The sequence below is a fragment of the Mangifera indica genome, chromosome 3 (assembly GCF_011075055.1).
Source record: "Mangifera indica cultivar Alphonso chromosome 3, CATAS_Mindica_2.1, whole genome shotgun sequence".
Classification (NCBI taxonomy): Eukaryota; Viridiplantae; Streptophyta; class Magnoliopsida; order Sapindales; family Anacardiaceae; genus Mangifera; species Mangifera indica.
This window is the reverse complement of record NC_058139.1, coordinates 10,834,989-10,851,437: the sequence shown is the minus strand read 5'-3', so window position 1 is coordinate 10,851,437 and position 16,449 is coordinate 10,834,989. Positions and strand designations below refer to the sequence as shown.

The following is a 16,449-nucleotide window of genomic DNA, read 5'->3' as shown; positions in this document are numbered from 1 at the left end:
AAAGCTAGAAAAAAGGAGATTAATATATGAGATATGTCATTAAAGGTTTTGTTAATACAAAATGAGTTAGAAACAACAATATTAGTGTGAGAATAAGTTTAAGATTTCAATATCGATGTTGTTAGTTGGTGTGAAAGTCAAATTATTATAGAAAATGAGTAACTAGAAGTGAGAATGATGGTTAGGGTTTGATGGGCTCCAGAAAAAACAAAGCAAGGGTGAAAGGAAAGAAAAGAAAGAAGAGTTTAATGAAAATTTGATACTTAATAAGACTTTTTAAAAAATTTGTTAATTTAAAATAATATACTAATTTTAAAAAGTGAAATAGTTAAATAATATGATAATTTAATTTTCTGTCATTATATCAAGAATTTTTTTAGCTAATAAAATTTTATTTTGGATAAAAAAATATAGTTTATGTTATTAAGGGGTGAAAAAGTACTTTTGAACCATGCCTTCAGCGGGAAAGTGTAATTTACACTTAATTATTGTAATATGTCAAAGGAAAAGGAGACATAGCCGTTGTACATAAAATATAGATGGCATGATTAGCTCTTCTATTTGCCGTTTAAAAAATATTTAAAACTTCTTTAGCTCCTTTGTTTGTGATTGTAGAGAAATTGAAATTTTTACTACCGAAACATCCTGTTTATACAAATTTATTATATATTATATTTACTAAACATTTATATCATAAAGTCTAACATGATACTAAGATTATCTTTGTTTTTAATCTTAAAAAGATAAGACTTAACAGACTTTTGATCATAAAATAATAGGTATTTTGAAAAAATCTTATATAAAACTCATCATAATCTAGGTTAGTATTAATCTAAATTGCTAATCTTTTATATATATATATATATATATATTGTGTTTTACAATTAAAAACCAAAGAATGTCAAGTAGACAAATTGTGAGATTTTTGAGAAATGAGATTGTTAAATGTTGTTTTGTGTAAGTTGAATTAGTTAGATTACTGATAGTTTCAACAAAAAAAAAAAATTGATTAGATTAAGTGGAATGATTTGTTAAATTAGAAAAAAAATGATCTAATAAAAAACGACGAGTAGATAAGTTTGGCAAGGTTGACTGCCTTAAGCAAGATTGTCTGGTCTAGGTGACCTTGTCTACTTGCTCTTGCCAACCTTCCTAATTATTTTTCTAAGTTTATTTACTTTTATTTTCAGTAAAAAATAGAAAAAAACCACATTTATAATTTGCTTTGAAGGGCAATGTACTATCGAAGATGATAATATAATGAGATATGTTAGTTGTGTCTATGATCTCACTGCGTTGCATCAGCTATGTTGAATTGGAGAAGAATTTTGCATCGGTTGTGTTTGTTTAGGTGGAGATAAGTGTTGTGTTGGTTGTGTTGAGTTGGAGATGAGTTTGGATGAAATTATTACTACATTAGCTGTGTTTGTTTGGGTGGAGATCGCTTGCCTAGTTCAATTTCACGTGTGAATAGTCTCAAGGAGAAAGTTCATGGATGAACATTTTATTTAACACTTTTGTATGTTGTCTAGTATTAAAATGCATATACCTATTTCTAATATTTCATTTACAACGTCCTTACAATATTTAATGTCAAAATAGCCCCCTATTTTTACAACATTTCATTTACCTCCACAATTATATAACATTTCATTTAACATCATAGTATGTTATCTTGTATCAAAGTGTATCTATCTATATCCAAATACCCCTTTTACATGACATACAAATTAAATTTAACAAATAAAATTAAGTTTTAAGTTAAGATTTGTATAAATACCTTTTCTCATAAATTGACTTTTTTAGACTTGAATTTTAAAATACAAACTTTTTCTTTTTAAACGAACCTACATTAATTGATATTGAGTAAAAATGAGAGTAAGAGTGAGTGTTTTAGTGATATGAAAAGTTTATGCAATGAGTGAGAGTGAGAGGGTTTATATAGATGTGGTGAAGGGTAGTTTTGGTATTTTAAAAAATATTTAAGGCATTTATGCTTAGGAATAGGAAAAATAAGCTTTTTTGTTTTGGAATAGGGGAAATGGACATTTTTGCTTAATAAAAAGGTAAAATGGACATTTAATTTAATTTCTCTTAAATTAATAAAATATGTCTATGAGAAAGGAGAGATGCAACCGTAGGCGCAAAATGTTAAGCATGATTAGCTCTTCTATTTCCCGTTTAAAAAATGTTTAAAGTTTGTTCAACACTTTTATTTATGATTTTAAATATATTACTGATCACATAGGTTCATTGAATGGAGTAAGAAAAGTGATATTCATGGGATGAACTATCAAAAGTTGTAATTGACACTAAATAGTGTTAGAAAAAAGAAGATCAATATATGAGATAGACCATTAAAGGTTTTGTGAATGTTAAATGAGTTTGAAACATCATTATTAGTGTGAGAATGAGTCTAAGATGTCAATATCGGTGTTGTTAATCGGTGTAAAAGTTGAATTATTATCAAAGATAAGTCATTAAATATGAGAATGATGGTTAAGGCTTGATGGACTCGAAAGAAGAACAAAATAAGGGTGAAAAGCAAAGAAAATAAGAAGAATTTAATGTAAATTTGATATTTAAAAGGCTTTTTTTAAATTTTGTTACTTTGAAATGATGTAATAATTTTAAAAAGTGAAATAGTTAGGATTATATAAACAATTTAACATCCTAATATTATGTCAAGATTCTTTTTAGTTAATAGAATTTTATTTTGGATAAGAAAGTATGATTTATGTTATCAAGGGGTAAAAAATGCTTTGACCCATATTTTGGGTGGAAAAGTGTAGTTTACCGTACATACAGTGCGTATAGCATTATTAGCTCTTCTATTTGCCATTTAGTGTACAGACCCGAAAGAAAACCTGAAGAAAACAGAAATATTAGACTGAAGTCGAATAGGAAAGAAATTTGGTGCAGTTTTATTAACTCCATAAATTATGCACATGAATCCTTTGAAGAGATGTGTAGAATGCAATTTGAGAATTTGCATTACACATATTGTCGATTATTGTTGATAAGTGTGGAAAGAAAAGCCTTTGAAGAGATGTGTAGAATGCTATTTTTTTGTAATTTTATGTTTTTTTAGCACTATTTCATCCACCGATGATGAGCGAACAATGAAAGGTTTATTTGTCTAACATTAATTTTGAAACTAAATAAGACATTAGTCTAGTGGAGAAAACAGTCTAATTCAACTAATGGTTGAACCGATTAACTGTTTTAAAATAATTGTATAAGATTTATAATTAAATATATAATTATTTTTAATATCAAAATATATTTATTTTGATAATATAAATATACTCAAAATTGATAAATGTAATATTAGATTTAAATTCTAAAACTGATTTATTTTAAATAAATTGAATTTTTTGATACTAACTTAATCAAACCTAGTTTTTTACTTGATGGTTCCCTTCATGTATTTTAAGTTTTGGTTTGGATGAAATTGCCATTTTATTTATCCAGTTAACACAAACTCTAACACCTCTTTTCTTCTCGGAAGTTTTCTCTTATCTACAAGCTCTCACACCACCCACCATTGTTAATCCTTAATTTGTTGAGAAAAGGATATTATTTGGCTCATTTGTTAAAATTTGCATCCACCAAAAGCCACAACTCAATTAGTATGTTATTTATAATTTAAAATAGGCCAAAAGACTTATTCTTAACCAAGGTTTGGTTCATTCTCAAATTTTTACGGTAAAGTTTTAAAAATTTAAATACTCACCATTTTATTAAAATTCTTTATTGTTATTTAACAAAAAAATTTGTAAAATTAAAAGTCTATCTCATCTTTCTCCTCTCTTTTCAAGTTTAAAAAACTAACAATTTTTCTTTATTCAAAGTTTAAAATGTAATTTTTTTTTCAAACATCATGATGCACAATATATATGAGCAATAACAAAACATTATTAGTGAATGATGTGTCATATTTAGTAGATAAATTATAGAGGGGAAAATATACCCCACGAAATACCCATCCCTTAGAGATCAAATTTCTGTTATGACTTTACAGGTCTCAACCCCACAAAAATTTCAAAATTTTATAATGGAAATTAATTATTCCCTATATATTCAGATTCTTTTTGAACTTAAAAACTTCGGATCCTAGAAATGTAGCCTTATAATTCTGTGGCCCTCTATTCATACAAGAGTAGCGCCCAAAATATTTTGTTTTTTGGCTCCGCACCACCTGCATCTATCCATCTATAAACTTTGTGTGCAAAGTCTTCCAAAATGCAAAGTTTGAGACATATTTGTATATTTAATTATATATACGAAAGTGCTTGCATATGTCATTGTTCATATCTCTTAGTGATTTTAAATGTGTTTGTGAGATGAGAGATTAAATTAAGGAAATATGTCAATGAGCAAGTAGATATGCAACAGTAGATACAAAATGTTAAGCATGATTAGCTCTTCTGTTTGCTATTTAAAAAATGTTTAAAGTTTGTTAAGCACTTTTGTTTATGATTTTAAATGTATTATAGATCATATAGGTTCATCAAATGGAGCAAGAAAATGTGATATTCATGGGATGAGCGATCGAAAGTCGTAATTGACATTAGATAGACTTAAAAAAAGTAGATCGACATATGCAATAGACTATTAAACATTTTGTTAATGTGAAAAGTATTGGAAACATGTGAGAATGAACCTGAGATGTCAATGTCGGTGTTGTTAGTCAGTGTGAAAATTGAATTATTATAAAAAATGAGTCACTAGAAAAAAGAATGATATTTAGGGTTTTATAGGATCTAAGAAGGAACAAAATAAGAGTAAAAAAAAAAAAGAGGAATTCAATGTAAATTCGATATTTAAAGGTTTTTTTTTTTAAATTTTGTTAATTTGAAATGATGTACTAATTTTGAAAAGTAAAATAGTTAGGATAATATAACAATTTGACTTTCTAATATCATGTTAAGATTCTTTTTAGTTGACGGAATTTTATTTTGGATAAAAAAGTAAGATTTATGTTATCAAGGGGTGAAAAAGTACCTTGAACCATATTTTTGGTGGAAAAATGTAGTTTAGTAATCTAATTATCATAATCACCTTAGATATTAAAAAATTGTCAAAATAATCTTGATTTTATTATAATTAAATTATTTTTTATTAATTTTCGCATACAAAAATAAATTTATTTTTAATTAATATAACAAATAATATAAAAAATATTTAAAAATAATTATACTTAGGGGTATTTAAGTAAAATAATTTATTAACATTCTTTTATTACCTTTAATCAAATATAAAAATTATTTATTCTTTTCATTTGTATCAAGTTTCATTAGATATAATACTCATTTATCTCCAATAATCTTATAAGTAATTTAATATCAAAATAATTTTTATATTTTGATAATAAAATATTACTCAAACCAAACCTCCTCTTAATATACAGACCCAAAAGAAAACCTAAAGAAAACAGAAATATTAGAGAGAAGCCGAATAGGAAAGACATTTGGAGATCTAATCTGCAGTTTTATTAACTCCATAAATTATATATATGAATCTTGCTTGTGAATTTGCATTACACATATTGTCGATTATTGTTGATTACACTTCTTTGTAATTTTATGTTTTTTTTAGCACTGTGTCATCCACCATTCACCGAACAATAAAAGTTTTGTCTGTCTCGCATTGTTTTTGAAACTAAATTGGACATTAATATGGTGGAAAGGACAGTTTAATCCAACTAATGTTGGACCGATTAACTGTTTTACTATAATTTTATAGGATTTATAATTAAATATATATTTATTTTAATATCAAAATATATTCTCAAAATTGATAAACGTAACAATGGATTCAAATCCTAACAGTGATTTATTTTAAATAAATTGAATTTTTTTATACTAACTTAATCTATTTTAACTCTAAAAATGGTTTCCTAACAGACCAAAAACATGTTTGCCGGAAGATGATGGTTCAACCAAGTCGACAGACTGATCAGAGATAATTTTAAAAACCATAGTAATAGTTAAAGGTTGCTTGATAGTTGGTGCCCATAAACTCTAAAATGAAAAATAATGCTAATGAAATTAAAAATGAGAAAAGTTTGCGGTTTAATATTTATTGGTCCTTGATATAGACACAGCTCCCAATTTCTTCTATAAATATGAGCTTTGCAATGGAAGTTCAACGCAGTCATGGAGCTTCAATTTGAATCCTTCGCCCTTGTCTCAGCCTGCTTCCTTTTCCTGTTTACTTTATTAAAAATACTCAAACGAGCAGAAGCTGAAACGCCAAGCTCGGAAAAGCCTCCAGGGCCATGGAAACTACCCCTAATAGGAAACATTCACCAGCTTATTGGCTCGCTACCTCATCACTCCTTGACCAAGTTAGCCAAGAAATATGGACCGGTGATGCACCTACAGCTCGGTGAAGTTTCGTCCATCGTCATTTCTTCTCCGGAAATGGCCCAGGAGGTTCTGAAAACCCATGACAGTAATTTTTCTGACAGGTCTATTGTTCTTGCTATTAAGATCCTGACTTATGGCTGTAGAGGCATAGCCTTTGCACCTTATGGCGATTATTGGAGACAAATGAGAAAAACTTGTACCATGGAGCTCTTAAGTTTAAAGCGTGTCCAATCCTTCAGATCGATTAGAGAAGAAGAGGTGTTAAAACTCATCAAATCAATATCTTCACATGAAGGATCTCCAATCAATCTCACAGAGAAATTTATGTCATTGATATATGGCATCACGGCAAGGGCAGCCTTCGGGAAGAAAAACCAGGACCAGGAAAAATACATATCGTTAATGCCAGAAGCTTCAAAGCAGGCATCAGGTTTTGTTATAGCTGATTATTACCCTTCAATTAAAGTACTTCAATATATCACAGGAATAAGGACTAGACTTGAGAAACTACATTGGGAAATTGATATGGTACTCCAGAACATTCTGAATGAGCATAAAGACCGAAAAAAGTTGGCTGCAGGAGAAGATCTACTTGATATTCTTCTGAAAATCCAGGAGGATAGTGACCTTGAATCCTCAATAACTGACAACGACATCAAAGGAATCATCGGGGTAAGCACGTGGTAACTTTGTACTTTACAATGAGTAATACTGCATCGAGCTACTTTACAAATATTGATTATCAATCATTTTTCAGGATGTTTTCGGGGCTGGAAGTGAGACATCATCAACGACGATGACGTGGGCGATGACAGAAATGATGAAAAACCCAAGCGTGATGAAAGAGGCACAAGCTGAGGCAAGACGGGTCTTTAAAGGGAATGGAAACGTTGATGAAATTGGCATCCATGAGTTAAAATACTTGCATTCAGTTATCAAAGAAACCCTGAGACTGCATCCTGCAGGACCTCTTTTAGCTCCTAGAGAGAGCAGAGGCACCTGTGAGATTAATGGATACAAGATACCTGAAAAGACTAGGGTGATTATTAATGCATGGGCAATTGGAAGAGATCCCAAGTATTGGAGTGAAGCTGAGAAATTTTATCCTGAGAGATTTCTCAACAGTTCAATAGATTTTAGAGGATCAGATTTTGAGTTTCTCCCATTCGGAAGTGGAAGGAGGATGTGTCCAGGCATAGCTTTTGCACTAGCTAATATTGAATTGCCACTGGCACAATTGCTTTACCATTTCGATTGGAAACTGCCCAGTGGGATGAGGCATGAAGCCCTGGACATGGCTGAGCAAATGGGTTTAACTGTAAGAAGAAAAGAATATCTGATCCTGATTCCTGTTGCTCATAATCCCACATTTGTTGAATGAAAAGAATAGAGCTATGTGCACAAACGATAGTGTATTATTTTATGTATAAATAATAATATCATTATGTGATTAGTAATTTAAAATTAACGATAAAATAATATTCAATTGATATATCATTAAAAATATAAATCTTATCCCATGAATATATAAAAGGTTATCAGACTCTATCTTCATAAATGCAACAATTGGTATAATAATAGAATTGAAAGTATTAATAAGAAACTTTAAACATTTTTTTTAAATCAATAATACTTTTGTCTTTTCTTAGCCAATACCTAGATTTAATGGTGAAAATAAACATTAAAAAAGAAATTATGTACACACTTTTGAATATAATTTTAACTACATTAATGATATATTATTATGTAATTGAGTGATTTTAAATTAATGATAACGTATCATCAAATCACATAATAACATATTATTTATATATAATATTGATCATAATATTAATGTTTAGAAGCAAAAACAATATTTTGTGTATCTAATTTTAAGTATTTAACTGGATACTTAAATGATGTGTCATCATATGTTAAATATTACTTTATCTTCAATTTAAATCACACAATCATATGTTGACATATCATATGAGCATCCAACTAGATAATCAAATTTGGACATATAGTTTTATTTTAGAAGTAATATTTAGTTTGCTAACTAGCTTAAATTTTTGAAAAAACAACAATAAAATAAAGAAAATATTATTTCATGCAAAAAAAAAAAAAATTGTATGTAGGATTTTGAATAGACTATTGACGGACCATTTCATCATTATTATTATAATTTTTAATGATAGTTACGATAATTTACAACCATTGGTTTGTTTAGCTATGTCAAACGTCCACAAAATTATACACTAGCACGTGAATCAGGCAAGCAGATAAAGGCTAAAATCAAGGTGTGCTCATATTTGGGAACATTGTTTATGAGACATCAAATGTGCTAGCTCGAACAGTCGTTGTCCCTTGAATTTGTAAACGCCACTGGATCTAGATTTAAGCGATGTTGGTTTAGGTTTTCATGTTAGGCTCAAATGAGTCGAATTTAAACTAATACTCTAATTTAACAGTTCATTTTAAATTTAGTTTATTTTTTCCTCAAAAAATATTAATCACTTCATTTTGTCAATACTGTTTAATTACATGTTGGAATAATCTTGAATTCCAACTCAAACTAGACATTATCAAATCAAATCTAATTCGAGCTCCTTGTTCCAACTCAAATCAAGCGCTACTTCCGTGGGCAAACTTTTGTCATACTTGTATGATGCTCATTTTCTCTCAGCTCATGGGTTTTGATCACATGTTGACACAATCCCCCTTTGGCTACTATTGAGCCGTTCCTATAACAATTTTGTCACAAATTGACTGGAAGAAGATCCCAAGGGATAATGAAATGACTTATAGAAGACTACAATTGCACTATGGCAAGTAAGAAAATATCCAAAATCTTACCTGGTTCTACTTTAACATATAAGTTATCAATTAACTCGTCATCAGCTGGAACCTTTGTCAACCTAATCATATTTGTTATTCGACAAGTGTTGAATGGTGGTGATTCAAATTCTAAAATGAATTTTTTGAATTGAATAAAGTGTTGTTTCAAGACGTGATTTTTAAAGAGATTTATGATTCTAACGGAGAGATTAAAACAATAGATGTTTGAGAAATGTGCTTGAACAAAAAAATTGTAAAAAGCTTTAAGATATGTAAATCACTTTCTTTAAGATGATATTTGTCTCTACTAGTTATATAGTGTTACAAGGATATGACAAATGACTTATAGGATACAATAAAGCTCTTAGAATAATAGTCAATACTACTAAATATTCTCTCAAAAACACAAGAACAAATAATTTTAATGTGATAATTTTGGACTAAAAAGAAAGTAAGATTATATAGAGAAATTGGAATAAATCAAAAATCTGATTCAAACCTCAATTTATAGACGTGAAATAACATATCTATTGACAGTAATACTGGATTCAAATTAAGCTTGTTTGAGCTCAAGCTCAGTTCAAATGAGCTAACCCCAACCGAGCTCGAGCTCGAGCTGCTCGTCAAGCTCATAAGCTAAAAATTTTAATACAAAACGATATCATTTAGGCCAATATATATTAAAACAAAATCGTTTTAATAACGCGTTAGTTAAACATCGTTTAGACCAAACTAGAATCAAGCTCTAGTCGAGGTGCAGCGAGCTTGAGCTCAAGCTCAATTACTATAAATTGGGTTGAACTCAAGCTTGGTTCGGCTCAAATCTAACCTTAATTAACACCAAAAGTCATGATTTTTGAGTCAAAAGTTATATTTCAAGAAGACATAATTTTATTAGACATATCCAATTTTAAACACACACACAGACAGTGGCCTGCAGTAAAGCCGTTTAACCTGAAGGTAGAATGGAACACACACACACACACAGAGACAGTGGCCTGCAGTAAAGCCGTTTAACCTGAAGGTAGAATGGAAGACACCGGCTGCGGACATAGCATTTAGTAAATGTGTCAAGTTAATGCCAACTAAGACACACACACACACAGAGACAGTGCCCTGCAGTAAAGCCGTTTAACCTGAAGGTAGAATGGAAGACACACACACACACACACACAGAGTGGCCTGCAGTAAAGCCGTTTAACCTGAAGGTAGAATGGAAGACACCGGCTGCGGCCATACCTGTTAGTAAATGTGTCAAGTTAATGCCAACTAGGGCATGTGTATGAAAAAATCATTTTAAAGTTTATGCATGGAGAATGTGAGTGATTTTATAGTGGGAATAAAATTAATCTCTTCTTAATCTTTTTCGTTTATAATGAAATATATGATTGCACCGAGTTCTCTGCGTAAGCGTCGGATCGCGTAAAAGAAAGGCAAATGGATTTTCTTTTCCTTGATCAGTGTTCTATCGACACTGGTTGTTGTCTTCCTCGTTTTAATGGATCTCCTATTCTTCTCTTTCACCCAGGTATGTATTTTCAACCTTTTCTTGTTCATGGCAGTCAAAATAATAAAGGGACCAAGAGCCTGGAATTCGAGCTCAAAGAAGCCTCCAGGGCCCTGGAAACTACCTCTAATCGGAAACTTGCACCAGCTGGTTGGTTCGCCAGCGCATCGCCACCTCAGAGACCTGTCCATGAAGCATGGACCGTTGATCCACCTCCAGCTAGGTGAAGTTTCCACCATTGTTGTTTCTTCTCCAGAGATTGCCCGAGAAGCTAAGAAAACCCATGACATCAACTTTGCAGACAGACCCTTTCTGGTTTCCACCAAATTGGTAACTTATGGCTATACTGATATTGCTCTTGCACCCTATGGAAACTACTGGAGACAGTTGCGAAAAATTTGCAACCGTGGAGCTGTTAAAGTGCGAAACGGGTCCAGTCATTTCGATCAACCAGGGAAGAGGAGGTCTCAAATCTCATCAAAGCCGTACATTCTGGTGAAGGATCAGCGATCAATCTCAGTGATAGAATTTTCAGATTGACATACGGCATAACTGGCAGGGCAGCTTTTGGAAACAAATGCAAAGATGAAGAAGGCTTCATATCATGCGTAGTGGAAGCCATAAGGGCAGCTGCAGGTTTCCCCATTGCTGATTTGTACCCTTCGGTTAAAGCACTTGATGAGGTGATGAGTGGAAAGAGAATGAAACTTGAAAAGCTGTATCAGAAGAGTGATAGAATCCTTGAAGAAATCCTGAATGAGCATAAAGAGACAGCGAAAACTGGCCAAGGAGAAGAAAAAGAAGATTTAGTTGATGTTCTTCTGAGAATAGCGTCTGATGGTGAACTTGAATTTCCCTTAAGTGACAGCAATATCAGAGAAATTATATGGGTAAGTGTATCCGTATATGTCATAAATCAAAGCAGTGACAACAATATCAATGCACAAACGAGTTTAGTCACTGACGAACTGTTCGATTATTTTTTAGCTGGGCTCATTCTTGTTATTGCTTGATTTGGTGAGTTTGCGAGATAAGGTATGATATCACTAGGCTCATAAAAGTTTATAATTCTTCATTGACACTCTTAAATTCTTACTATTTGACTTTGAATATACAGAGCAATAAATAAATATTAATTTACAAGATTTAATTATAATTTTTTAAGTTGAATTGTGGTTAGCCATTTGTGTTTCAAACTAAAGCTTGCAATTTTCCCGTTTGTCGAGCTCAAACTTTGCTTAAATGCAATTGAGTCAAGCTCGAACCAGAAATTCTTGGCTCAGCTTAATTGCAGTCGTACAAGCAATACTATATATATGCACTAACAATTGATATAAATACAAAATACTGATATGTTATTTATAATTTGGTGTTATTTTAACTTTCATTCAAATAACTCAATCATACGATGATGACATGATAATGTTGGTAGCCGTGTTTTCACTAATTGTTAATATACAAAGTATTTGAATAAATTCATTTGTGTGTAAGTGCTTCATATAGAAATTATTCTATCTAAGCTAATAATTATTAATTGGCTTTCAGGATATTTTTAGTGCTGGCAGTGAAACATCCTTCCACAGCTGTGGAATGGGCAATGGCAGAAATGCTAAGAAACCCAAGAGTAATGAAAGAGGCATAAGCTGAGGAAAGACGAGTCTTTGACAGAAAAGGAAACGTTGATGAAGCTGGAATCCATGAACTCAACTACTTGAAATCAGTAATAAAAGAAACCCTCAGGCTGCACCTTTCTGCACCTCTTTTACTTCCAAGAGAAATCAGAGAGAGCTGTAAGATTAACGGATATGAGATACCAGTGAAGACCAGAATCCTGGTTAATGCATGGGTAATTGGAAGAGATCGAGATACTAGAGTGACTATCCTGAGAGGTTTCTTTACAGGTCGACTGATTTCAGAGGGGCGGAATTTGAATACACCCCTTTTGGTGCTGGAAGGAGGATATTAGACATAACGTTTGCACTGATTCCCATTCCTACTTGTTCGAATGCTTCCTTCCGCCAGAACTTAACAAGGATTTGTTATTTTGTAATATAAGATAACATCACATTGTGCACAGATAAAATGTAATGGAAGAAGAAATTGCAGAAAACTAAATTGAAAAGTGAGAGATGAAGCTCTAGTATGAAGCCTAGTGTGAGGTCAAAGTGGTAGCACCGTTTGCTGGGGCTCGGGGTGGAGCCCTCAATCCTAAACTTGAGAAGTAAAGAATCTCCACTGATGATAAGCTTGAATGCAATTGTCCATGGAAGATCTATACTCCACAAGCTTCAGGGCACCAAGATGAAATTAAGTGACTTCTCTGACCTTGTCATTCACAGGAATCTTGTATCAGAACATAGAGGTAAGTAGTATTTCTTGTAATAGTTGCGGGTTGATGAGTCGTGCCATTGTGAAAGAGCAATGCTACAGGCACCCAGCTTTGGATTTAATATTCAATAAGGGATTTATATCATGTATCATTATATAATTAATTATTATTTTATCTTTAATTCAAAATTATTTAATCATATGATTATATATCATATGAATATCTAATTAAATATTCAAAACTGGATGAAGTTTGAAAGGTTGGATTCAATTTAAGTTAAACTTAAACTCAATTCGATTTGAGTAGAGCTAGGTTCGAACTCGCTTTAAAGTTGTTCGAACTTGGCTAGTAAAGGGAGATGAAATTGAGTTTGGCTCGAGTTTGAGCTTGATCCAAATTTTAAGCTATGTTTGATACTAGAACCGAGTAAAAAAACAAAAACAACATCATGTTAATTAATTTGTATTAAGATTTTTTAGACTTGTAAATTTGATGAATCAAACATTCTTAAAACTTAAACTCAAACTAAAATTTGAACTCAAAAATATTTAACTCCCGTTTGAGTTTATTTGAATTAAACTCATTTTAAATTCATTCAAATTAAGTCATTTTCGAGCCAAAAAACACCCTATTAAAACCCAGCCCTGATAATAAAACAGTTGGATAAAAAACCTACCTCAAATTCATAGAAGTAGACATGGCAGAGGGTTGGGTCGGCTGGTGGCTCGGCCCAAGTCCCCTTATTTGGCTTGCCCGTCGGGGCACAACCCGCTACCATAGTGAATTTTGTCACGCCCAAGGGCCTTCTGAGCCATGCCTAAGCTTGGAAATCAGACTTGTTGACCGATCTAGCACAGTCGACTGCTATAATAGTAGGTTATTGAAAAATTAAGAAACAACTTTTTCTGTGGGTGCAGAATGGCAGGGTGCCATTCTACGCCCGCAAAATGTGTCAGGCTAACGGCTATTAGCCTGGCGTGAAATTTTTTTTAATTTTCTTTTTGTTGTCCCTCCCAAAAATCATAATTTGCTATTCTTAATCTCTCATTCCCTCTACAATTTCATTAATCGCTCTCTCATTCTCAAACTCTTTTAATTCTCAATATATAACAATTTAGTTTTTATTTATTTTATAATTTTATCAATAATTATTTTTCATTCAATACAAAATTATAAATAAATCCAGATTCAAATAAATTTAATCCGTTCAAATATTTTTAAAAATAATCATTATTGATGATACATCTAGAGCACCGATATGTAAAAGTGTGACATCCCTGATAGGGAAAAAAACATAAATCGATGGTGTGGAAGCATTTGAATCAAATCGAAGAAACAATCAAAAGTAAAATAATTCGATGAGTAGTGTGCAAATACTACAATTCTTGTTTAATATGTGTTAGTTCGACAATACCGGTCATCTTTGTCCTCATATTTTTTAATATTGTAAAAAGAAATTCTACACCATTTGAGAGGGCAACAACAAATTATCTTCCCCAGATCACGATCAGTTGGCAGTTATAGTGCAACAAATATTTCAAGTGGTTTAAGGGCATTAGAGAAATTATGAATTTCACCTACAATCAACAAAAGATGTGTGACTGTATAGTCAAATATATTGTAGCTTTTAACTAGCTTTTTACGTATGGTAAAGATGAAATTTTAGAATTGATTATACAAAACATTATTTAACCAATATTTAGAAAAATTCATAGGTTTCCTCCTAAGTCTAACACTCTTAAAAATTATGAATTCATAAAATTAAAAATTATAGAAAAACTAAGTGACTTTAATAGTGTTATTTCAATTATTTTTTATTTATGAATTACATCTAATCATGACATAAAATACATTTACTCTATTATCCATTATATTAATTCTGATTGGTTGTTGTGACAAAATATTATTGCATTTAGATCACTAGAATATCGATGCTACTATTTATCAAGTATTAGCTAATATTTTTTATGAATATTAAATGAATAACTTTATTTTTACAATTATATTAGAGAATGCAAAAAATAATGATGGAGTAATTGAATTAATGTTGCATCATCTCTAAGTTTACCCTTTGTTGGAAGATTACTTCAATATTAGATGTGCATATCATATTATAAATTTAATAAATTAAAATGGTTTGAGCTTAGTAAAAAATCAAATGTGTAAGCATATCAAATAGGAAGAATTAGACATGTTATAGCTTATATTTTATCACCCTCATCACGCATACAAACATATAATCAAATGTGTAAACAAATGGGGTTAGGACAAAAAAAATTAAAAATTGATGGTAGAACTAAATGTAATTCAACATATATCATATTGAAAGCATGTAAATGGTATAAAATAGTTATAACACGATCTTTCAATGTAAAATCAAAAGAGATCGAAAACTCAGTTTTTTCAATGCAAAATCAAAAATTTTTTTAAATATTGAAAAGTTGTACCTTTACTTTTTGTTGTAGTCGCCGGTTTATATCAAAGGGCAAATGATTAGGAGTGCAAAATTATTTAAATTTATAAATAAAATTTTGTTAGAACGTAACAGTCATACGATAGATTATATTCAAGATTTTTATTTGAAATATATAATATTTACGAAAACAAATATAGAAGTACATCACATACTCCCAAACCAAAAGTAAATTTAGATGGTTCATCCAAACGAAAATTGCGTATATGGTCCATCTTGGGCAAATGTAAGCAACAGATAACTTAAAATTCAAATTATAATGAGTTTTATAATTATATTAATATTAATTATTTTCTAGAAATTATGAATCAATATGGTAACGTATTCGATATTTTAATATGGTGGAAAACACATCAAGCTAGTTATCTTGTGTTTTCTATCATGACATGAGCAAATGGATGCATATTGAACGATAGATAATTAAACTTATAACCTACATAGTCGAGACGATCATGTGTATAAAATATTAGATGATAGTTGAATTCAAATTACAAAATTAGGTAATAGATGATATATTTGAAGAATTCAAAATTTTGAACATTGAAAATGAGTAAAAGATATGTAATTCAAACTTATATTTGTATATTATATAAATAAATTGATTTATATTATCTTCAAATTTTTTCTATCATATAACTATAGTATTCTTCCACTACAAATATAGAATTATCAATAAAATTTTTAAAATATTATGATTGGTTTTAGTAATTTGAAAATAAATTTTATTTTATTTTATTTTATATAATTATTAAATTAAAAATATTATTTTATTATTTAATTAATGGGTCAACCCCTAGAAGCCAACCGGATTGACCCATTAAAGCCCAACACAACATCACCCTCTAAAATATGAGCGATGCCGCAGGCTTTTAATAAATTATGGGCCAACTCAGCCTGCTACAGCCCGTAGGCACGCCCTTCAACACCTCTAGTTTCAGTTTTCTTAAAA

The 16,449-nt window shown here is 30.7% G+C and overlaps 2 protein-coding genes across 2 annotated transcripts; both read left to right on the top strand.

Annotated features, from left to right (window-relative positions):
* Positions 1-6,123: 6,123 nt before the first annotated feature.
* LOC123212276 (cytochrome P450 71D10-like) lies at positions 6,124-7,779 on the top strand. The gene is made up of 2 exons (XM_044631369.1): positions 6,124-7,046; positions 7,132-7,779. The coding sequence occupies exons 1-2, from the start codon at positions 6,162-6,164 to the stop codon at positions 7,753-7,755; spliced, it is 1,509 nt and encodes a 502-aa protein (XP_044487304.1). The 5' UTR covers positions 6,124-6,161; the 3' UTR covers positions 7,756-7,779.
* Positions 7,780-10,746: 2,967 nt separating this feature from the next.
* Positions 10,747-12,345, top strand: LOC123211106 (premnaspirodiene oxygenase-like). The gene is made up of 3 exons (XM_044629646.1): positions 10,747-11,162; positions 11,258-11,588; positions 12,244-12,345. The coding sequence occupies exons 1-3, from the start codon at positions 10,747-10,749 to the stop codon at positions 12,343-12,345; spliced, it is 849 nt and encodes a 282-aa protein (XP_044485581.1).
* The last annotated feature ends 4,104 nt before the right edge of the window (positions 12,346-16,449 follow it).